This window comes from Colletotrichum karsti (assembly GCF_011947395.1).
Source record: "Colletotrichum karsti strain CkLH20 chromosome Unknown Scaffold1, whole genome shotgun sequence".
Taxonomy (NCBI): Eukaryota; Fungi; Ascomycota; class Sordariomycetes; order Glomerellales; family Glomerellaceae; genus Colletotrichum; species Colletotrichum karsti.
The window spans coordinates 186,894-211,922 of NW_024065901.1; the positions used below are offsets into that span (position 1 = coordinate 186,894).

Here is a 25,029-nt window from a genome sequence, read left to right on the forward strand (position 1 = left end):
AGCCCTGCTCCCACCCATCTGCCAGGCTCACGATTCCGCAGGCTGCCGCACTTTGAGATGAGCCCTCTTCGGCTTCCTGCCTGCTTTTGACGTCTGACGTCCCAGAGATCCGTCCTGGGCCGCTTGAACCGATGGCTATTTTTTTCGCCAGAAAGTACGAGACCGGGGTCATCTGCACCCGCCGCCGTGGCTACTGCTCCTCTGCCTCTCTAGTCACACCGGCGGCGCGGCATGGCGTGAGCTGTGGAGACTTTCTTTTTTTTCTTCCAACGGTTCCTGGGCTTCCTCCGGCCAAGCCCGAGCCGAGAGATATGTGACAGAACCCATCCCGCCGTGGTGACGGTTGCCACGGCTCTGTTAGGGACGCGAGATCATCAAATCCGCAAACCGTCCTCGTGAGCAACCGCCAAATGCGACGAGATGCAGGCGCACGTACGCAACAGCGAGATAATACAGAGACCTACCGGAAATCAAAGTCCCGTTTGCTCTCCGTCGTAATGTCGCTTCCGGCGCTGGATTGTGTCGGTGAAGAACAGAGATCCATCTTCATAACGGCGATGTCCTCCCAAAGATAGACTTTACCGACGAACCCCAAAGCTTAGCATGTTGCTGCAACATTGAACTCTTGGGTTGAGTTGCCGTGCCGCTCCCAGAGAAATCTCAATCTCAACATCCATCGCCAATAACGAACCCCTCTTATTCATTTACTCAGGGCCTCGCGAGAACCGAGCTTGTTCGACCTTCTCTCTTACCCCACACTCGATGGGAGGTGCCACATTGATGGGGGGTTCCCTGTCACAAGGAATCCACATTCTTCTGGAAGCTTGCGACCTGCGACCAACCGGAGCTCGAACAGGTAGCAAGGAAGGCCGCGTTTCTGCGTTGATGGATGGGTCGAAATTGGAAAGGGGTTGCCAGACCTCGTCCGTCGAAGGTTATACTCGCCGCGCGTATGATAAGATCTGAGCTATCGCGCTGGGAGCACCCATCTAATTTTGCAATATTTGCCGATATTTGTTTTGTGGCTTGTGGGCGGTGCACACGATAATACAGCGTTGTTCCATTGTGTCTCGAGGCCCGTCGCTTTGAAACGGACTGAAAGTTGCGACCAACAGCCTCGTGTAGTACGTCTCATCTATGAGCAAACGCGGAGCAGTTGTCTGTCCTAGGCGGGGGTGAGAGCAGAATAGCCAATCCTTCTCCCAGAGACTAAGACGTCGTCTCAGACCGAAGACCCTGGCTTGTCAGCTCTGACAAACAAAAGCTTCGGATATAAACCGCCAAAGACAAGGGTCAGGCAGGGAAATTTTAGCAGCCAACGCATCGACAGGAACACGGGGAACACGGCAGCGATGCGCGGGCAGTGATGCCCTCTCTAGTCTTCGTACAGAGTAGCCGGAGGAAGACTTGTCGCAGCGAGATTTGAGCCACGGAGGATGGGCACCTTTCGAGTATGGGCGCGTGGTGTTAGATGCGTGATCCGGCATAATCCCACCACGCCGGACGGATCGAAGTTTCGCACCACTGCAGCTGCGTGGTGACTGCTGTACGTAGGCCTTGCCCTTGATCAATCCGCGGAGGGCACCCGCGCGCGGGAGCCAAGATCCAGGAGAGAGCTCGGAGCTGAGAAAGAGAGGCATGCTGCATCGTGGCGCGGCCAGTGGCTCCCCTTCCGGGCCTAGCAAGTGCCTTAGTTTCTGAACATGGTGCGGCGCGCACCAAGCTGGACTTGGTTGGTTGACGGATATTGTGAGGTGGTGCTTCCCGGGCTGAAGGGACGCTAGCAATTCAAGCTTAGCCGGATCTCAGGCACAACGCATGGCTTTGCGTGGAATTCGCACCGGGCTTTTTACACCGGGGAGAATCGGCCGAGTGCCATAGTATGCCAAGAAGGGCAGACGGGCCACCAAGGAAACCGCTTGTCTCCCTGATCCCAGCCCGGTGCCGATTGACCGAAAAGCGGCCTTTGAAGGCGTGAACACTGGTAAGGTAAGAAGGCTGCGGGGAACGAGTCTGACATTGAACGTCTGTCAATGCCCACCCGAAGGATGCGTCAAGTTTTTTTGGTTGACAGCAGCAGCTTGAAGGCATAAAAGAGGCCCGAGTTCGGGCGTATATGCCGTGTCTCTCAGGCTCAGCCCGTACAAGCTGCATAATGCTTCCCATAGAACGCAGCATTAACGCAAGTCGGGGACCGGGGAAAAGGCCGTTGTCCAAAGTGTTCTGCGCGCTTTGATGATGGGGCGGCTGCTGCCACGAGATTTTGACATGACAGGCAGGGCTTGGCAACGTCGGCCAAACCTTAAGGTTGCGAAATAAATGAATACCCGATAGTCGATTCTCGAGTTCCCGGCCCCCAAACCCTCTTCCATCTCCACCGGCCTCAGACGCCGCTGCGACCGTGACTGCTCTTCATCTCGCAGCAGGACCATGATCGCGGCCTTCCATAATTCAAAGTTGACGTCTGTCAAGAAGTCAGACTGTCGTAGATTGAAAGGGAAACCACGACCCAACCATGTTTCTCTGCGAGTTTCGTCGGAGAAAACTGGGAACTTGGTAGTGATTGACCGTTGATCTCTCCCATACGGCGCATAGTGTATGCCCGCTGATGTGCAGCTCCCGAGACGGGTACCAAAAGTCAAAATTATACGACGAAAGAACCCTCCGCTCGCTGATCACCTCGTCACGGGCCACTCCCACCCATGTTGTTAACCCGTCTCGAAGACTCGAGGCTAGGATGCCCTCTCTCTGCTGCCCTGAACATGTAACAATGGCATGTAAGGGCGGTCCTGCTCTATCGCTTGAATTTGCGCTTCAATAGGCCTGTCAATGTTGTTGTCGTCGTATCGACAAAACTTCAGACTGACAGCAAACTCCGGCAGGCAGAGCTATAACAGCCTGCTTCACGATCCGGTGGGCATCGACGGCTTCATCTGAACATTTCCCGCTTCGGTATTGCCTCCGCAATGGCCAGCCGTCTTGTCGTACGAAATTGCCGCTTCAGCGTTGCATACGTACACCCAAGGACTGCCTTTTGAGTCGCTGGATGTGAACTCGGGATCCCAGTCCTCTCAAACGGCCACTCGATCGCCTGCAGAAGCTCGAGCTCACCTACAACGACACAATCTAGACCGTTCAGCAGCTATGGCTCCTGATCAATGTGATGGGCAACGGGACGCAGTGCGCTAGATTCCCTCGGCCATTGACGAATCACGGACAAGTGGTGATCACTAGGCTTGTCTTCTCGGATTAGATGGTGTTTCAACCCCGCACTGCAAGGGGACCACGAGTGCTGACTCCCACTGCGCAGCAACCCGGTTGATTGATGAGAGAAAAGGGAAAGGAGCGCGCCATCAGATGGCAAGCTTTGATTGGTCCATCATGTGGTTTTGTCCCATTTGCAGTGGCAGCTTGGGTCCAGCTGGTTGTGCCGTACTTTCGGACTGAACGGATCTAGGCTATCTTGAGCAGTATCAGAGGAACGATCCCTATGGGTTTCGTTGCTCCGTAGCTGAGCTCTGATCTGCGGCAGTGAGGTTTACGTTGAAATCACACGCCCCAAGCCTTACGGTCCAGACTATTGACGTCGTTAGCTTGTTTGAGTGAGTTTCTGTGGCGTCATACCGCGAATGTGCGACTTGGGATTGCGTAGTCAATTGGGAACGTTGACGGCGCCCAGCTCAATGTTAGAATGACGGCAAGGCAGGCGACTGGCTTCTCACAACGAAATGTCCAAGGATCGCCCTGAGAATGAGACGCAAGCAAGCAGTGCTGTCTTCAGGAGCCGTTGACCGAGTTTCGGAGGAGTTGTAAGCGATGTGAAGCAAGAGGTGAAGACCAAAGGTCTCCTACGCAAGGCGGTGGCGCTAGGCAGGGGCCTCTGACAACCTCCAGTCTGGTGCCTGTCTATATATGCACGAGAATATAGACAAGGCATGCTGGAGCTATCAAGCGTCCTCGAAACTAAATCCCTACCTCAAAGTGAAGAGGTGGCAGGGTCAGTGTGTTTCTTCGTCAGCAAAAGTGTGCACAGCCTGGCGTTTTTGAATGGCAGTGTGGTTTATCGCCGACGTGGGGGCGTCGGTTGTCAACAATCTGAGCGTTGTCGCCCTTCGGAGGGAATGACTCTCCTTCCCCTAACCCTCAAGATGCCACCACTTCTGCCCCCACTGAGGTTGTATAGAAAGCTTGTTTCCGGCATTTGAGGTTTCTCCCTGGCGGACCCGGGGCCCGGCTGAGGGGTCACCCGAGAGACATACGAAAGTCCAAGATATCGATTAGATTGATATGGCTCTCACCAAGGCTCACGCACTCGAACTGATTGACGACACCCATGATATCAGCGCTGAAGGCAAGTTGGTGCTCGGACACTGCGTGCGTATACTAGGAGAAACCCCCATATCCCGAGAAAGATGTTGCGTGTAGCGGGCAGGATCCGATAGGAGTGGAAGTAATCAGAGGCTCCGCCAGTTTGCTCCAACGAACCCGCTTCTTTGCTTTGAGCAAAAGAGTGACTCCCTTCTGATTCAAGGCACCGGGCTGATGTTCGAAATATGCACAAGACATCCAACTGGAAAATCAAGAATTCCCCGTCCTCGTGGTCGAACCGGACACGCGCAAGGGTCCCCAGATCCACAGTCTCAGACACCTGCCAGGAAGCTGGGGACGTTTTTGCGATTGTGTGGTGACTTGGGGAGTGGCGTGGATGGTTCGGCAGTTGATCGGAGAAGTTCATCAAAATAATGAGATCAAACTGGGGAAGAGGATTCGAGAGTCAGAGAACACTGCGTCGTTACCAAAGCCAGATGATCGACGGTAGCGTACTTGTAATGTTCCACTGAGGCTTGGTATTGACACGGTTATCAACAAAAACCTTTTCGTCTTGGTAATCGCAGGTGCTCAGATCATTGAGGCCCGGACCAGGTGTTCCTCTTATTCCGTTGACGTAACTCTAAAAGGCCGCAGCACTTCGTCTTGACACTCGAACAAGACGAGAAACCCTGCTGGAATGCAACATTTGGTTCGTGATGTAGCGTTTGGGTAGCTTTGAAATGCTGCCGCTCTATCCATCTCCTCGCGGATTGATCCCATGACTTCTGTGCCCCTTGACGGGTGGATGTCAGTTCCTCATATCGCTATGGGCGTCCGCGACTCGTTTGCGTGTAAGCGATGTGAACAATACGACGTCGTTGCAGAGGCGGTCGCCAGAGCGGGGGGCAAGAGGCCGCCACGGTCCATGAGAGTGTGACGGTGCCGTGGCAGCGTAGCGCACCAACACGGCCATGGACCGGGTTGTAGCCGGCCGATCGCAACGCGGATGAGTCCGCACACACTGACCAACGGTCCGGGTGCTTTGGTGCTGATGATAGACCAGAACTCCGCTGGCATGATATGAAAGAAATAGCTATACTGTGATGGCCGAGTGACAGAATTCGGAGTTGTCGGCGTCGTCCAAGCCTTGTCCGTCTGAGCTGCGATATTGCTTTGTCGGATTCTTCCTCTGAGCACTTCCTGCCCCATCTTTTACACGGCGCGATATTGACATCATTCATCACCCACGATCCCAGTTTTCATATCAGAATCCACCAAATTCAGATATTGTTCTGTCACCGTTCGGAGAGTGACAAAACCCCTGCGTTAATTACCAGCTGGAGCCCAGAGCTTCCTGGTAGCCAGTACCGAGACAATTTTGGCAGGGGAGCTAGGATAGCCTGGCTTGTCCTAGAAATAGGGGAGTGACCAGGAGCGGAGACGGCAACCTATTCCAGACGTTCTCGCTGCACGCACAAGGATTTCGGAGAGGACTGGATAAAGCTCAAAAGGTGTCTGTACAGTGCTCTCGCGGAGTTTGTCGTATTGCTGGCATGAATAGTGCATGCGAGATGTAATGCACCATGCATTACGGAGCATTTATCCCTCAAAACTAATGCCAGATTGCTTTTCCTGCCGACTCGTGGAAACCAGGTGAAGAATTGGGACGAAACTTTTTGTGGGCTTGATCGTGAAGGACCCAAGAATCTGGCACCGGTTTGGATATAAATGTTTTGATCCAGTATCCGTACATAGTAGAGTCAAGCTGACATGAAGTTCTTTTAGAGGCTGAGAGAATGAGGATAGGCGGCTTCAAGAGCGGATTCCCGTTCGATAGCTGTTACCTGGGCAAATCGCATTTTGAGCGCTCTGAGATCAAAGCTTCGAGACCAAAATGGCGTGCTGAAGCCTAAAGCTCGCAATTCGTGTCCCACGACGGCAGCCAGTCCTCGAGTAGTTATCGACAAGTCGATCGATATATCGAGTGCCGGTACGGATACTGAGGAGTCAAATGTGTATGGCACGTGGTTCCTCAAATGAGTTGTCGCTGCACGGCCTCGAGTCAAGTTTGACCACACTTGACTCTTGAGCCTTCAAAAGCCCCGTCACTCTCCGCGCAGCAGAAATTGGTGTTGGGGCCTCAGGGCGGGAACTGGAGCGAGAAAAGACGATGATCTTAAGGACAGGGTTGCTGACGGGATTCGACATGGGGGTCCTTGCTTTCGGGCCAGAATCCGGCCAACGGCTGTCAAGGAGCCCTCCCTGCCAACGGCAAAGAGCCAGACGAGATGCCCAAGAGTGATGGCAACCTGATTCGAATGAAGATTGCAGTCTTTCATGTGGTATTGCGTATTGGCGGTGTGATGCGATAGAATATAGCTCGAAATATCCATGTCAACAAATGACCGGAACCGAAGTTGCAAACCAAAGTTCGGTGGAGAACGGGACGGACATGTCGAATGCTTCGAACAGCCGGGCGCTTTGTCCTTTCTCGCGTGGGTACGGGCGGGGAGGCCAAGTCACGCTCTGACGCTTCGTGGCGGATTGAATTGAAGTAGGTACGTCTTCGAGTATTGTGCTTGTCTTCTGAGCAAACAAAGGCTGACCTAGCAAAATGATATTGGCGGTTGAGAACTGACGAAGAGACCGGGAGCATCCCAGACACGTCAGCAATCCAGACTGCGCCGATGTTTCTTTGTGTGGCTTTGGTGATACTGCTAACGTCAAGAGCGTGGGGACGGGAACTGTTGGTGTATGCAATTAGTGCTGGGCCGAAAAAAGCTTGGCAATAGGAACTCGGCGAACGTTCCGAGTGGGAGTTGCGGGAAGATTAACGTGAAACAGTTATTCCCATGAATGATGTAGGACGCCAAAAGATAGCCGATATTGAGATGGATGAAGCCGGTTGGGTGTACTGCATAGGATATTGGGACTGCGCCATCAACAGACGTGGAGCAAGATCGCTGCTGACAGGTGACATGACGATATGCAACTGCAATTGACTGACAGAAGTCTAAAAGCTTAAGGTCAAGCCGACGTAGTGAGTCTAGAACGACAAGAGGCGTTTTAGAAAGAGCTGAAAGGCCGTTGCTGGTCCGAACTCTGCTGACTTGACTACCGTAGCAGCCATTGGTCTGTCAACACGAGTGCTCAAGCTCATCGTCTAGTTCTCGAATGGTGGCTTTCCGAACGCCCGAAGGAACAGATAAGCTTCGTCTTAGTGAGCGCCAACGCCGTCCCGCTTGTAGACCCCGTCTCGCTAGATTCCGACGACCGTTGGTTGAATAGTGGCTGTAGCACCAGTTCGTTGCAGACAGGGCGAAAGTTGTAGGTTGATGCTCGAATGCGATGGTCTCGTTACGTCGTGTATTGGTCGGTGTTCTTGGTTTTCAGCTTGTCGTCCAATCCGAGTCGCTGGTTGTGACCATCATTCATGCAAGGCATTGAGGGACCTCCGTCATGGGCGCCTGTGCGAGCCGAGAGAGTTCAACAAATCCCGTAAATTCTCCGGATCATGGCGTTACGAGGCAGTTCCCTTCCCATGAGAGCGGAAGCGTTTCCCTCCATTAACGAGAGCTGGGGCGCCGAGACGGCCCAGGTTGATCACCAGGCCCGCGGCGAAGTAGCCAATTAGGCCCGAAATTTCATGCGAACTCTTTAACTGACGCCGTCTTCCTTCAATGCTGTAACAAGCTGCACGGTGCTCGCCGCGCGCATCCGACTCGTGAAGGTGCCATTGGACGATGCCAGCCAGCAACAATATGGCAACGTCTAGGCCATAGCAGGATCCGGAAGCGCCGTAGTGAGCTGACGACCCGACGCAGTGATGTCCTTTTGGTCCTTTTGGTGCTGAGATTGTAACCCGCGGGGTCATGTTGAATCCAACTCGAGATTACCCCACTTCCGAAGACGACATTGCGGGGTTTGCGATGCCACAGAGAAAGACAACGTGAAGCGCCCGCGACAGGAGCAGGATCATATTAAGGATACGCTCGGGCTGTGTATCGTTGCACGTATTTGGCTGAGCAGAGAAACAGCGACGAGGCCATACAACCTCGCTGGCTGAAGGGCGACTCAGAAGCTATCGTCTATCAGATGGCACCCCGCAACGGGTATATCAAGGTGACGCTGTGGATGTACTGCTTGAGACGATGGCGTTCTCTCGGCTCGCGGGGTCAACGGAATACGGCGTTGCTGATCTTCGGGCTCGGTCGGCCTACTGCAGGTGAAGGGACGTGCGAACCAAAGAAAGCTGGTGGTGCCGGGACTGAGTGAGGGCTGTGATAAGGTGACATGAAGCTGGCTGGCCGGAGGAGCTCATTGCGCAGCATTCTGATAGGCCAGGCCGTCGACATCTGAATAGCCTTGATTACACGCACATGGCGAAGAAGGCCCGTGAGCTGCAAGAGACGGAACAGACGGGTTGCAAAGAGAAGAATGAATGAATCGCCAAATTCCACTTCTCCACAGGACTGGCGGGAGGAAGGGAACGCATGAAGACGATGGTGCACTTGGTAGAGTCGTACGAGCGCACTGAAGTCGCAGTTTCCCATCCGAGCCCTCGTCTTCTCCTGTATTGCATTGATCGCCATGCCCTGCCCGAGTTCGACGCGAAGATGCCACACCGTTGTACCAGAGTCGAAGGAGAATCAGTAGGTCGTTTTGGTTTTGGAGTTGCGCCCGCGTTGTTGGCATGTCGAGTGGTGAGGGAACCCTCGGCGGCAGAGAAGGGAATGGTCTCGAGCAGGCGTGATGGGTGCAGTGAGGTTAGGTGGATGCTTGATGCAGGTGAATGCTGCTACCTAGAACGACGGCTCGTGATGGTGATGATCGGCTGGCAACCACATGGCGGGTGGAGGACGAGTGGAGAGAGTCCAGGTATCGGAGTCAGGAGGGCTGAATGCTAGCGCATTGAAGCCATTTCTGGTAGAAACAAGCAAGGCGCAGGACCCCGAGTAGTTGTTTAGTGCGTTTCTTGTATTTCGTGTTGAAGTTGGTGCGGCCAATTGCGCAAAGCAAAGAGAGGGGGCGAGGATGGAGGATGGAGGATGTCAACCTGGAAGTGCAGGGATTGAAGATGAATGAAAACGACGACACTCGACCCCTCACTTGCAACTTGCGCTTTGGATGGGTAAATGGAAGGTGCGTCGTCTTTTTTGGTGCCTTCCGAGTGAGCGAGTGAGGCATCTACCTAGTTGCGAAAAAGAGGCAAGCACGAGTCGAGTTGAAGTCGTCGGGCCGCACTTTCTGTCTTGGGAAACTCATGCCGGTTCATTTTTCAGCTGTCACGTACGGAGCGGTCCAGCCGTTTTGCCAACCAAGCAAGTCCAAGTGCCCTCCCTGAGTGTAAGAGAAGCTGCACTCGACTTCCTTGACATTTACATCATTTACCCGCTAGTCTTCGGAGAATAATGATAGCTTAAGGAGAAGTGCTCTTAGTCCGCATGACTGAGGGCAAGAGCACAAGGCAAACCCCTCATTGTTGTCTTCGGGCCGCGGAGGCAAGTGTCGAAGGCGGCGAGTATCAATGTCTGTGTGTGGCTTATTCCGGCAACTGTTGGACACCCAGAAGACAGTTGGAACTCGCTTGCTCCTCATGTCGATTATTGATAGAAGCATCGGGTTACATCTAACGTTGCCGTCGTCGAGCACGTTTCCCTCCTGTGGCAAAGAGTGGCTTCAACCCACCGCAGTGGCTACCATTCCTGACTCTGGCTAGACCACCACGTTCTCTAACTGCAGCTTTTGATGTGGCAGAGACCCTTCACTTACCACCCGTGTTGCTAGAAAAAAAGGTTATCAGGATGGCGATATCGACAAGCATTGCTGCCATCGGTTGCTCGGAGAATGGCAAGGTAGGGGAGGGGGGTTGAGGTTTGCCATGTGCACCGGTGGGTGGTTCTTTAGGTACTTCATTTTGCTGGCTAGTAAGCGTATCAGAGAAGTATCTTTTTCCGTGGGACAGAGAGGCCCCTGCAAAAGATACGTACCGAGCAGTTCTCCCAAAGATTGGAAACGACCCACCTTTCACGAGCGGGACCCCGGTCCAGTGTCCCAATTTATGGGGCTCGTTCTAGGGTCCAGCCGTGATGACCCCCCCTGCCACCTGCTTCCACGTCCTGACACTCGAGACATGCTGGATCCCTGACCATTTTTTGAGCTGCTGGCTCAGTTGCGCTCGAGCCGTTTCAACTTGGCCTCCTTCCCATGCAGAGCAACGCAGAATATGCATGCACACTTGCACATCTTTCCTCAATTGCATACCTTCATCCGCATTCTGAACAAGCCACACACTTCGACAGCACCTGGCTGCTGCAAAGAACGGATACCCTACACCACCTTCCATCTCTTTAGGTTCTTGCTAGTGTATAGTGTGCGCCGCCGCAAGTCTCGAGTTGTCTGCCTTCACACCCACTTTCACTTCCTCTTCTTCCTTTCCACGCGTGGCCCTTGTCTCCTTACAGTATCCCACCCTTTGCCCTATCCCCGATTCTGATTCTTTCTCCGGCAGTCGGACACGGCCGGCCTCGTGTTTCGCCCAGCTTGGCCGCCTATCGAGATGCAATTTCGGTCCTCGCTGTCATCCAGAAGCCCAAACGAAGCATGCTGGAAGCACTGCCTTGAGGCTTGTGGAGGTCGACTCGGACGAAGAGCGAGGACGAGGACGAGGACCTCAATCTCGTAGCTTCAATCTCCACCTCCTATCCGTACAGACTCCTGTAGATATTACCTTATTGCGCAGCTTAAGGTATCCGCAAGAGCATGTCATTGTCGTTGTCATGACCCTTGGTTCTGCAGTAGCAGCCATGCTGCACTAGGACGCTGCTGCAACCGCAGAGGAGACAACCAGTCAAGTCCACCCACCTTACCTTAGCTCCCTTTCAACATTGGGAACTAAGGTATTAACCTGGAGGTGATATCTGCAACTCAACCAGAGAATCGATGTTGCTGCTTCCTGTTGCTGCTTCTACTTCTGCTTCTGCTACTGCCTCCCGTCGCAAGGGACATCCCCGGCTGCCCGATACATGCACACACATCTCCTATCTCATCCTCTTCCGTCCTGTCTCCTCTCTACCTTGGACATCCTTCCTCGTCCCGGCAAGAAACCGACAGACAACCTTCACCTTTGGAAACTAAGCTAGGAAGAGTACGGATACCTTAGCTTATTCAAACCCAAGTCGTCACTTCTCTTGTTTCTCTCCCCCGTTCGCCCCAACTCGAGCCGTCCCCCACACCCCCCGGTCATCTCAGTCCCTGGGCCTGCCCCTTCTCTTCCCCTTCCCTTGCTGCATCCTCGCCCAGGGCCCATCGCCTCCCCGTGAGAGAGTCAAGGCTCCCTGTCAGAAAAAAAACAGACCAGCCTGCATCGAAGCAGCCGAGGGGGCCCATGTCCATGTCCATTGCAAGTCGAGCTTTTTTCCTCTTCTCCAGTCTTTCTCCATTCTGGTTCCTCTCCACTGCATAGACATATATAGCCTCACTGCTCGACTTCTTCATCAGTCAGCGTGTCACCGTTCAACTAATAGCGTGGGACCGGACCTATAGCCTGCCTGTCCTTGGCTATAGCTGTACCAGATCTTCTCCTGACCTGTACCAGCTTGTCATTTTCATCTATCTCTCACTTCCCCGAACCCTGCAGCCGCATCCTAATCCCTCTTCCCAATGGCTCACATCGCAAGCTGTATGCTCGATGTCGACAACTCCAGGAGCTCTTCGTATATAGCGAAGCCGCCCTCTCCACTCCCTCCCAACGAACCGGTATGGCCATCACTCTTTTACCTCGTCACCACCTACTACAACCATCCAATACACAACCTCACCACCATTGCTTTACCTACAAGCTAACCACTCGGCTTGGTTAACCACAGACACAACCACCATCAGAACACAAGCCCTTCGTCTGGAGGATGCACCATCCAGAGACTCGAAAGTACCAGCTTTTCCCAAAGGATCGCCAACAACGTCCCGCGGGAAAGAGTTTAGATCCTGAGCAAGCCTTCGCCCTCGCCATGGGACAGAACGAGAAATCAGAAAAGCCCTGCAGCACCAGTGGCTCGCTGCGTCTGCGCATCAAGGAGCACAACCTCATCAGGCGGCGGAAAGTCAGCATTCCCGAGTTAGGACCCATGACGACTGTACAAGAAGTTCCTATGGACTCGCGTAAGTGCACAACCTCTCCGGCACCGATCCATTGACTGATCATGTCCCAGCTACGATTCCGGGAAGGCCACCTCTTCACGAGAGGTCAATTAGCGCTCCTGGCCACCATGTCAAGCACCACAGATCGAATGGTTCAGTTTCGTCTATAGCTACACACGAGGTCGACAACGCCGGTACTACCACGCCCGCCCGCTCACCAGACCGACACCAACGTTCCGCATCGGAGAACCAGACTCCTCGCCAGCCCATCTCACCGAAGCAACTAGCTCCTCTCGTCATTCCCACTCACATTGGAAACGTTCCTCGATTAGCTAAACAGACTTCTCATACCCGCATGCGTTCTGGAAGCAGCGGTTACGACTGTGGTCAGCTCTCCGCTCGAGTCGACGACTCACCCAGATCGCAAGCCCGAACCCCATTCACGCCCATGACCTCCTCGACCGCTCTTACCACGCCGTTGTCTGCTTGCCCCAGCTTTCAATCCGCCACCACTCCCGTGTCCGCCCCCATCATGGAGAACAGATCCTCGCCTAGGCCGTGGGAACACAGCACCCCGACTGCGACGACACCTAACCCATCGAGGGAGACTTCATCACCAGAGGTTGACGCCGCACCGAAACCGTATCTCCACGGACACAGGAGAGGTCAATCGGAGTCTGGTAGCATTATGGATCGGGGAAGACCGAGGAAGCGCAGCGACGTACGCAACAACAACGGTCCACTGCTGAAGCGGAGCTGCTCGACCCGCAACAAGAGTGCCGAGCGAAAGGCTTTCGAGGAGCTGCCGACGGGCTGGAAGGCCAGCGAGGCACCTAAGCACATTGACCAAGAGGAGCTGGCGGCTCTCCAGATGCAAGCTTTTGGTCAGGCGTCCAGGTTTGAGGTCCTCAAGAAGGAGGACGTTGAGTTGCTCTCAAGAGTGAGTGCACATTTTTTTCTTCAGGAGGTTGACATTTGCTGACCTCAACACAGGAGCTTCGTCAGCTCGACGAGCGCACCGAGTACCTTCGCCGTACGTACAACTCGCTACGTGCCGGCCGCCGCAACTTGCACTCCCGTATCTGCCAGTACCTGCGCTCTCCTCGCATGGCCAAGTTCAGCACCGATTCAATGCTCAAGCAAGAGGAAGCTCTTGCGGAGCTCGACACGTCGATCGACGACTGGGTCAACAAGCTTGAACAGGCCGAGAACCGCCGTACGCGGGTACGCCAAAAGCTTCTGGAACACGTTGCTGCTGCAGCTACCCTCCCTACTCCGGCGACGTCGACGGCGAGCGAGTCATTGCAGCTCGCCATGGGTGTCCGGACGACTCCACAAGTGGGTGTTGGCAACATCTCCACCCCTCCCCGAAGCCCCACCAAGAACGGATTCTCTTCGCACACGAGCAGCTCTCCTTCTTCTTCACCTCAACGCGTCGTTGCCCAGGTGCCCAGCACCATCGTGGAGCAGCCCGTAGTCGAGGAATCCGCCGACGGACGCGCCTCGACCTTCAGCCAGCGTCGTGCCAACGTGGAGAGCATCCGCATTTACGCTGACAGCGACGTCTATGCACTGTTCGCCGACGTGGAGAATGAAATCACAAAGATGAGCGCCGTCGCGGTCCAGACCGAGACTTCCGGAAACCTGTCCGACGACGAACGCCGAGAAATCTATCGAGCTCGCAGCCATGAGGCCCTAAGTGGATCGTCTTCCTCGGGGGCCAAGAGTCCCGTCCCATCTACCCAAGCATCGTCGTCGCCTACAATCAAGGATAGCCCGGCCGTCGATGAACCCATTCTCCTCACCAATGCCGTCTTCCGAGGCTAAGAGCCAACCACGACAGCTCCGATTCCATTCCATCTTGTTTTCCCTTACAACTTCATCCAATCTTCATTTTGTTTCCTCTGTATGAAACCAGCGTTCACTTTGACTGACGCTCACGCTCCCTAACGTCTCAAACGACTTCACGGCTGACCCTCTTACCTTCCTTTCCGAGAAGCGACTTTGATTGTTACTCCAACTTGATACCCGTCCGCGACGCTCCCTCTTCTACATATATATTCTTGTTTCATAAACCAATCATCGGCCCCCACCACCTTCCTTTCATCTCATTGTCGTATCTTCATCTACCATTCATCATCATCATCATCATCATCACAGGTGCCGGAGGCGTTTTTCATATTTTTACATTTACTGTATTTGGGGAAATCAAAACAGTCTCGGCATCAGTACGGGCGGGCACGGCCTCGGAGCCTCGTCTTCTTTCTTTTCTTGTCACAATACCATATATCTACATTCAGTCACCCCCAGCCTTGCAAAGTCAATGGCTGCCATGTATTACCAAACAGAAAGCACTCTCTCGCTAGGAGGAAAGAGTCAAAATCAAAAGCACTTCATGATACCAACTCAATTGATCCTCTCTCGTGACATGATGATATTTGCGTGAAGGTTGCGTGGCCTAACTTGGCGATCGACAGGCACGATGCACCGATCCGGGCAATCGGAATGTTTCTTACTTCTTCCTCTGAAGAACAACGTTAAGCATGACTTGCACGCCGCCACTCGCGCGAAAAGCAAAGGCAAAAAAGCAAGCATGCACACAGAAACCTACTTAGTCACCACCACACTGGATAAATCACTAGACGATGAGACCCTGCAAAAGCTAGAATCAAGAATAACACAGTTTAGACCATTACGCAAAAGTGACGCATTTTCCGAGGCTCTTGACAGCGCGACAATCTTTTCGACCTTTTTTGTTTCTTCCGTCACCATCATCAACAGTAGTACTTCCACACCAATGCCATGACCCCTGTTGAGCATCATACACGACCATGATAATATTCCGAACTCGGTTCACGTCGGAAACACGTCAAAAAGAGGGGGACGGGACGAGTTCATGCGCGCGGATTGATGGCCGCATGGGCTCCTCTTTCTCTTCTCTGCTGCTGCTGCTGTTTTTGGGGTCTCGATGGCGGCCGCAGATCCGAGTGGTTGGTCTGGCGCCCGCCGGCGTGGTGGTGGCCCATCGCCACGCGACACGGGACGGCGTCGGCCGATGATCTGCGGTTTTAGCCCTCCGTCTACTGCTACTGAACACACCCGGCTTTAGTGTTCGCGCGGTAGAGGTAGGGAACTAACTAATAGCATGCGACTAAACAAGCTTGAAGGCTGCGGTGTTAGTTTCCAGGGACGGTTTCTTTGTTTAGTTACACAAAACTCAATGGTTGGGTTCAGATTGACAACGGGCGCGGTTGATCTTCACCGTTGCAAAAAATATACTTGAAATCTCGCCAAGGATGGTGCGGGAGAGAGGTCGAGATAGCGATAACCTGTCGAGTCGCAAGTGACGGCGATCGGCAGACTAGATACCACGCTGCCGCGAGTCGAGAACGTCGCTGGAAGCACGCGTTATTTTGGGTTCAGAATGAACGCGCAGCTACCGCGAGAGTTTTCTGCTGGTAGGGACGGACGGGAGGGAGGGAGGGATGGATGGATGGATGGATGGATGGATGGATGGATGGAAGCATGGCTCGCCGTGTGGGGTAATTGTCGAAGGCGATCATAATCGTAAGCTTCAACCTATATCACCTATACTGCAGAGCATTATTGGATCGTGTTGTGCTAGATGTGGTTCCTGCTACTTTACGTCAAATCGTTCTCGATGCAATGGCACCTTGGGTGGTGGTATGGTGATTCAAGGTTATGTGTTAGTGTTCTTTTTTGGCGTGATATGACGGCAGAGCGGACGTCATTTTCTGGCGGGCAACGTGGGAGCTGCTGGTTCAATACGCTAATGCGTGCTTGCGACGGACTGCTTCTGCAGGAACGGGGGAATGGTTCACTGGCTCGGGTTTTTTCTTTTTTCCCCCTCGCTTTGCTTTTCTTTTCTTTCGCACCTCCCGGGTGACAGGAGGGCGTAGACGAGGGAAAACGTGGGTGAAGATGGAGCGGCGTCGTGCCCGGATCCGGCACGGGTCAACCGGACGTTGAGTGTGTTTGAGGACGTCGGGACCCCTGTCGTTGCTGTGTGAAAATAAACGGAGCACGATACCCTTGCTGCTTACTTGCATCTTATCGGCCGGGGTTTAGGACGACGATCACTGTTCTTCGGTGACGAGGAAAATTTCGCCGAGAAGCGTGGTTTTGTTTGAGAGAGGGGGGATGTCTAGAACGAGTCCACTTCCCTCCCAGCGAAACGCTAGTGTTGGGCACTTTGGGCAGGTCGGTTTGCTCGCCGCTTTCGCCTCGTTTCTTGTTCAGTGTTGGATGTGGTCCGTACGCGCACGTTCTGACGAAAGGGCGCCGCTAAGACGGAGGAGAAGGGTCGGGGTTTTTAGGGGACGGGCTGTTTAAGCAGCTGTCAAGCCGCCGGGCCCCCGTTACCTTAAGCTGGGAGCTTGTTTGAGAAAAGGTGACGGGGTTCCGCCGCGCTGCGCTGCAGGGTGACAGAGGTGATGGGGGCCGTTGCGGCCGAGGCGGGGTGGGAAATCCGTGGCATTCGAGGGTCGAGAAAGGACGGATTTCTTGTGCTTGTGGGGCATTGCTGTCGACAAGCTTGCTCTGGAACACTGGGGCCGTTTCTCATGGACGGGACTCTTCGTGTAAGAACACGCTCGGGTGCCGTGCCCGACTGATGAGATGGAATGGAATTTCGAGGCGGACAGGAGGTGTAGAACCAGATGCCATTGCCATCCGGACGTTCCATCCGCCGTGGTGGTTCAGCGCATCCTTCTGAGACAGAGGCGAACCACGACACGAGGAGGAAGGGATGTTCTAGAAAGGCTTGTAGAAGGATGGTGGGGAAGGGGCTGGTTTGTTGCGTGCGCTCGCGTAGATATAATCTGTTGCAGACCGGTGGAGGAGGAGGGCATTCACACAGAGGTCGACGCCCCATCGTCGAAGACATCCAAAGCCAAGGCTGAGCGTCCGATGGTCGTTTTGTAGATCCTTGCGGTTTGGGGGCTGGCCGGGGGTCCTTGGTGGCTGGATAGCTCCTTCGGGGCACACCGGGGAACTGTTGCTGAATCTGCAAGTGCAGGCATCGTATCGGGGCGGCGGCACTTTGAAGAAAAAAGACTTGTCGAGAAGGTTATCTTCGGAGCTTTGTTTTGCGACCCGGGGGAAGGGGGAACGACCCACGAGACGTGCCCTTTCGTTGTCGCAGATAAAACGAAGACGACTTCGCTCAAGGGGCAGTCTCAGCGTCCTCGTCCTGCCTAACTTGGGAATCACTTCGTACAATTCCCAACGATGACGAGTGTCGACGTTATGCCAAATTGTGCATGTTGTTGGCTTTTAACTCCAACCTCTCGACGTTGTCTCCCGAGAGCTCGTCTTAGTAATCGACGACGGCCTTGTGGCTGTTTGGAAAGCAGGTGTGGCTTGGTGGAGCTATCGTTCAGGTCCCGTCGTCCCTACTGGCTCATAGGTGATGAGGTGCTCGTGCTCCGATCCCCCAGATCTCCGGCTGGCTCTAGCAACCAGGATTTCTCCGTCATTTATCTTGATTTCCTTTTTCGTTTTCGTTCTGGTTCCCAGCTTAATAGCGTCGTCGAGATCGATGGAGACCTTGAACCCCATAAGAGTCGTTGCGAGCGCAATACTTGACCTAGGAATAGCTGAAAAAGCGAGCGGCTTTGGCTTCCTTATGCCAGCGAGAGCTCATTCTCCTCGTGAGAATTGCTCAGCGTGCGAACGACCGGCGCATTTTATTACCGGCGGCGAACGGTACATGGGAAAAGCTTCGAGCCATGGCCCGCATCTGGGTTGGATGCTATCCAACATCAACACCTCGTATCATGTATGCCAGGCTGTATGATGACGCCTTGCAACCCCATCATTGGCTTTTCCAAGAACCAAAGACGGCCGTCCGGCGGAAAATGATCCCAGTGTTGGTCAACGGCAGTCGGGTAGACAAGGCTGGCAAAAGACCTCGTGGGATCCGCACATGCACTCCAAGATTCCCGCTGCGGGCTTCCGCTCGAGCGTACCGAAAAAGGGTTGAACGGCTGCACGCGTCCTGATCGCGACTTGACAGGGATGGACCAAGATGGGTTGCTAAGGTTGAGATGAACTTCGCCAGAAGAGGACACCGCAGCTGAAAAGCAGGGCGAAACTGAATAACGTTGGAGGCGTAGGAATGCGTCTGCCATGGCAACAACACGTTTATCTTGAAGTTGTTGATAGCTTGCGAAAACGAGATCCAAACGCAAACGTTGATTCGACGCTCGAGGCACTTGCGTTCTTGAGGCGGTTTCAAGCGTAGGATCTTGCAGTAACCTTAAAGTCGTTGGGAGCGACATTGGCCATGGCCGTTGATGCTAGTCTGCCGCCCTCGGGAGATACAACCGCAGATGTGTCAAATAAATATTGAGAACGTGTAGTTGATGTCGATGTCGACGTTGTTGCGAGATGGAAGACGTTGAGATTTGAGGTAGCGATGATTAACGGCTGTAAAGATATTGTTTGTGCTGAATGGTTCGTCTTGCTTAGTCACATCGAATATAAGCCAATCAGAAACAACAACAATCACCCCGCTGAGCACATTGGATGTTGGCACGTGAAATGACCCTGAGCGAAGCTAATTTCCGACCCAATCAAACAACGCACTTTCCCTGCAGAGGGCCGTCATGCGGTGCGCGACCGACCGCGTCCTCCTCCCGAGATTTTGTTGACACCGAAGTACTCCGTACCGTAATTTCGCATTCTACTCAAGGACAAATCCCTTTTGTGTTACGCGACCACGATCCTACGACGCCGAAACGATTTCGAATTCGCATACGAAGAAGCTCGAGAAACGACCGGGACAGCGGTGTTCGTCCGCGAGAGCAACCACTTTGTTTGCGGGGCCGCTGCCTGCGTCATTCCAGCGGGAATACTTGGCCTTCGAAATCAACAGAATCCCGCCTGGCGATCCGCGGTTGTCCACCAAGACAGCCCTTCACCCCCTCCGACACCTGGAGAATGATACCGGTATACAATTGAAAGGCCTTTCCGATATCGCACGGAGACGATACTTGAAAAAATCGAGCCTCGCTGCCGTCCAGTCGCAAAGACGGTGTACCGCTTCGGCTAGGACATTCCCAGCAGTGGTAGCTGCAGACAACCTGCCATCCGCACAACCGGCACGGCCTGCCGTGAAGTCGGGCGGCAGGTGCCCCCAAAACAGTCGCAAAGATGCCTCCAGCCGGTGGTGGAAATATTAAGGTGGTGGTGAGAGTCAGACCGTTCAACAGTCGAGGTACGATAGATCCGCTGCGACACGAGGGGCAGTTGATACAGGAAATTGACGGAACACCAACTGACGCGACACAGAGATCGACCGGGGTTCGAAATGTATCATCGAAATGAAAGAGAACCAGACGGTTCTGACCCCGCCAGCCGATGCTCAACAGAAAGGCCAGAAGGATTCGGGTCAAAAGGTCTTCGCCTTCGATAGGTCCTACTGGTCATTCGATCGCAAAGACAACCACTACGCTGGTCAAGACAACCTCTTCGATGATCTCGGTCAGCCCCTTCTGGACAATGCCTTCGAGGGTTACAACAACTGTATTTTCGCCTACGGCCAGACAGGTTCCGGAAAGTCCTACTCCATGATGGGATACGGCAAGGAAGTTGGTATCATTCCGAACATTTGCCAAGACATGTTTAGGAGAATCTCGGCATTGCAGGAAGATAAGCACTTGCGGTGTACCGTCGAAGTATCGTACCTCGAAATCTACAACGAACGTGTGAGGGACTTGCTCAACCCATCAACCAAGGGCAACCTCAAGGTCCGCGAGCATCCCTCTACCGGTCCGTACGTCGAAGATCTGGCCAAGCTGGTTGTCGGCAGCTTCCAGGAAATCGAACACTTGATGGATGAAGGAAACAAGGCCAGAACAGTTGCGGCGACCAACATGAACGAGACGTCCAGTCGAAGTCACGCTGTGTTCACCTTGATGCTCACCCAGAAGAAGTTTGACCCCGACACCAAGATGGAAATGGAAAAAGTTGCCAAGATCAGTCTGGTCGATTTGGCCGGTTCAGAAAGAGCCACATCAACAGGTGCGACTGGTGCTCGATTAAAGGAAGGCGCAGAGATCAACAGGTCGCTGTCCTCTCTGGGTCGTGTCATCTCTGCTCTCGCAGATATTTCGACGGGAAAGAAGAAGAAAGGTGCCGGTGGGCAAGTTCCTTACAGAGACAGTGTCCTCACGTGGCTTCTCAAGGATTCATTAGGTGGAAACAGTATGACGGCTATGATTGCAGCCATCAGTCCAGCAGACATCAATTACGACGAAACTCTCAGTACTCTCCGATACGCCGACTCCGCCAAGAGGATCAAGAACCACGCGGTCGTCAACGAAGATGCGAACGCGCGCATGATCAGAGAACTCAAGGAGGAACTTGCTCTTTTAAGAGGTCAACTAGGCGGTGGTGGTAGTGCGGGAGGTGCGGCTGGAGTAGCCGGCGCAGGTGGTACTATCACAGCCGAAGAAGTTTACCCTGAAGGCACGCCGCTAGAAAAACAGTTCGTCTCTATCACTTCAAGCGACGGAGCCGTCAAGAAGGTCTCCAAGGCCGAGATTGCCGAGCAGCTCAACCAAAGCGAGAAGCTCCTGACGGATCTTAACCAGACCTGGGAGCAAAAGTTGGCCAAGACCGAAGAGATTCACAAAGAGCGCGAGGCTGCTCTTGAAGAACTTGGTATCAGTATCGAGAAGGGGTTTATTGGACTTTCAACGCCGAAGAAGATGCCTCATCTGGTCAACCTTTCAGACGACCCATTGCTTGCCGAATGTCTGGTTTACAACCTCAAGCCGGGTATGACGACGGTCGGAAACATGGACACCAATGCGGAAAACCAAGCTAATATTCGTCTTAACGGGACGCGCATTCTTCACGATCACTGTGCTTTCGAAAACCAGCCAGACGGCACCGTTATGATCATCCCCAGAGAAGGAGCGTCTGTCATGGTGAACGGTAAACGGATTGAAGAACCTAAGCAGTTGCATTCCGGTTACCGTGTCATCCTTGGTGACTTCCATATCTTCCGTTTCAATCACCCGATGGAAGCACAGAAGGAGCGAGCCGATAAGAGCCTTCTGCGCCAGTCGGTCACTGCCAGCCAGTTGCAAAGTCTTGATAGCAAGGTGTCTACGCCTACAGCAAGCCCTCGGCCGGGTCACGAGCGCAACTGGAGCAAGGCCGGGTCGGATTTTGGGGATAGTCGACCGGACTCTCCAATCCCATTTCGCACTGGCCGCGACAATGATTGGAGCTTTGCGCGTCGTGAGGCAGCCGAAGCAATCCTCGGTACGAACCAGAACCTGGCCAGCCTCACAGACGACGAGCTCAACGCTCTATTCGAAGGCATTCAACGAGCACGTGCCGAGCGTGTCAATGGTCGCGATGGGGACGAGGACACCGAATCGGTTACGTCTTACCCGATCCGAGAAAAGTATATGTCGACTGGCACCATTGACAACTTTTCTTTGGACACCGCTCTGACAATGCCATCTACTCCGAAGCCTGGTGAAGTCGACGACAAGATGAGAGAGGTGCGAGAAGAGATGCAATCTCAGCTCGACCGGCAAAAGGAAGAATATCAAGAACAGCTCAAGACTGCCGAGGCCGCCAATGTTGAAGTCGAGGAGATCAAGAAGGAGAAGGTTCGCATGGAAGAGACTCTGAAAACGATCAAGGAGGACATGCAAAAGCAGCTCGCTGTCCAAAGGCAACAGTTTGAGGAGAAACTCGAGAAGATGGACCCGCTTAAGAGGCCAAAGGCGAACCCCAAGTTGTCAGAAGAAGAGATCGAGACAGCCCGGCAAGTCGTGAAGCACTGGCGGACAAGGCGCTATGTGCGCATGGCCGAAGCAGTGCTCTCACATGCGTCAGCGCTGAAGGAGGCACAAATCATGAGCAATGAGCTGGATGAAGGTGTGGTGTTCCAGTTCACCGTCATCGACGTCGGTCATTCGCTGTGCTCCTCGTATGACATGGTCTTGAACGGACTGACTGGCGAAGGCGACGACATCGCTCTTGACGAAGCTCAGAAGCCCTGCATCGGTGTGCGCGTCATTGACTACAAGAACAGCGTTGTGCATCTTTGGAGTTTGGAGAAGCTTCATGACCGAGTCCGTCAGATGAGGCAAATGCACCAGTACCTCGACCAACCTGAGTACGCCCAACATCTCAGTCTTGACAATCCATTCGTTGAGACTTGTATGCCGCAGTACACTCTTGTTGGGGAAGTCGATGTACCCCTGAAGGCAGTGTTCCAAAGCAGAGTGCAGGATTTTGCCCTCGACGTTCTTTCTCCACACACGTCTCACGCCATCGGCATGATCAAGCTCTCTTTGGAGCCATCTCACGCCAGAGCTCCTTCCAACACTCTCAAGTTCAATGTCGTTATGCACGAGATGGTCGGTTTCGCCGAGAGAGAGGGCACTGAAGTCCATGCGCAACTCTTCATTCCGGGAGTCTCTGAGGAAGACGGTATTACGACTACCCAAATGATCAAGGACTTCGACGAGGGACCGATCCGATTCGAGAGTGTGCACAGCATGAGTGTTCCTCTCTTCAGCCCCCAGACGGTCACTCTGAGGGCGGCCATTTTCGCCAAAGTTTCTGCCATGCATCTAGACAAGCTCTTGAGCTGGGACGATATGAGAGACGCCGTGCCACTGTCTCGCGGAAAAGGCAAAAACGCGCGGATAGCGGAATCTCAGTTCTTCACCGAGGAGAAGCACGACATGCTTGCCAGGATACAAATCCTGGAACTCAACGAAGAAGGCGAGTATACTCCTGTTGAGGTCGCACAAACAAGTGAGATGGATGGTGGCACTTTCCAGCTTCACCAGGGGCTGCAACGTCGGATCGCCATCAACGTCACGCATAGCTCTGGAGATGCCTTGCCGTGGGATGACGCGATGAATTTGAGGGTCGGCAAAATTCAGCTTCTCGACCAGGCCGGAAAGTCGCCCGACATGGGTTCCACGTCGCCAACCATCACTCTCAAACTCGCCAACAAGCCCGCCTTCCGCGATAACGCAAACGGGACCAGGAGCATTACTCTGACCGGTCAGTGGGACTCGAGCTTGCATAACTCCCTGCTGCTGGATCGAGTCACCGCCGACAAGTATCGCGTGCAGATGACAGTGGCGTGGGAAATCAGTTCCAACAAATTCTCAGAGCCAATGAAGTTTGCTATGCACGTTTGCTGCCAGATCATGTCCAGATCCTACGTTAGACAGACGTCCATGTTCTCGGCATTGTGGCAAAGCGTCCGGTTTGTCCATGCTACCAGCGCGATCTTCACCCTTTCAATGCGTCCGGCGCCTATTAAGAGGGTTGGTGACCTGTGGAGGATGAGCAGCCAGCACGACTACGTCAAGGGCGAAGAGCAGTTGACCACCTGGACCCCTCGCGGCATTTCCCTTGTGAGCGACTTCATTCTTTCTCGCAAGAAGAGGAGACGTATCGCAGAAATAGGGGCCGTGCAAATTCTTCTAAAGAAAATTGGCCCTCCTGAGCCAAAGTCAAAACCAGCCGAAGAAGAACCACAAGAAGACGACATGCCGCCACAGCCAACTTTCGATCACGATGACGACGATCTTCTAAACGACACACCTGAGAGTTCGCAAGTACCGGACGATGAACTTGAACTTGTGAACGGTGACGGTCAAGAAACCCCGCTGCAGGAGCAGGAGGCCACGACAGCGCAGGCTCCTCAGGAGCCGGAACTTCCAGAACACGAGAAGCATCTCATCGAGAAATGCATCAAGCTCTGGAACAAGTATCCTGATCCTCTGTTGCAGATTCTCAGCCCAATTAACACAGATCCACCCGCTGATGGAGCGGCCCCAGAGTCTGCGCCACCAAGCTTGATCCCGACCATCATCCGTGTTCCCAAGAACCCGAAAGTGCTCAAAGGAGGCTACCTGCTAGTCCCCAATAGCAGCTCGACGAGATGGGTCAAGAGATTCGTGGAATTACGGCGGCCGTACCTCCACATCCACTCGGTCACAGACGGGGATGAAGTGGCTATTGTCAGTCTGCGTAATTCTCGCGTTGACAGTCAACCCGGCGTCATCGGTCTGTTGTCGGGCGAGGATGATGACACAGCATCACAAACCAACGGCAGCGTCGAAGAGTTCCGCCCCAGCCATCGCCGGACTGCCTCCGGACGAGTCATTTCGACCATCTGGACAGGAACTGGTATGGGCGGCGCGGCAAATGGGCCAAACGGCGGTCTCCAGCGACTCAGCGAAAGACTGCAGGCTGGTGTATTCGCCATTTACGGAACAGACAACACATGGCTCTTCGCCGGACGCAGCGAACGTGATAAGATGGACTGGATATTCCGCATCGACCAAAGTTATTTCTCCAGTAGCGACAGCGCCACCGGCAGCGGAACCGGCAGTCCAGACAGATACGACGACTCGCTCATCGGCGGCTACTGAACCAGTCGCAAGGGACGCAATCATGAGTTTTCACGAACTTTCCTATTTCGAGTCTAGAATGAGCCATGCCGCCTTTGAACGACGGTATTGCATGGGCAGGAGGGTCCTGCTCGCATCGACATTTTCACTT

General features: G+C 53.8%; 2 protein-coding genes across 2 annotated transcripts; both read left to right on the plus strand.

The window, feature by feature from the left end:
- Positions 1-12,320: 12,320 nt before the first annotated feature.
- Positions 12,321-14,277, plus strand: CkaCkLH20_00032 (uncharacterized protein; the record flags this gene model as incomplete). The annotated part of the gene is made up of 3 exons (XM_038882752.1): positions 12,321-12,471; positions 12,522-13,390; positions 13,444-14,277. 3 exons carry the CDS (start codon positions 12,321-12,323, stop codon positions 14,275-14,277), a joined length of 1,854 nt encoding a protein of 617 aa, XP_038751457.1.
- A 5,349-nt stretch (positions 14,278-19,626) lies between these two features.
- On the plus strand, positions 19,627-24,899 carry CkaCkLH20_00033 (kinesin family protein; the record flags this gene model as incomplete). Its single annotated transcript, XM_038882753.1, has 2 exons — positions 19,627-19,690; positions 19,765-24,899. The coding sequence occupies 2 exons, from the start codon at positions 19,627-19,629 to the stop codon at positions 24,897-24,899; spliced, it is 5,199 nt and encodes a 1,732-aa protein (XP_038751458.1).
- Positions 24,900-25,029: the final 130 nt, after the last annotated feature.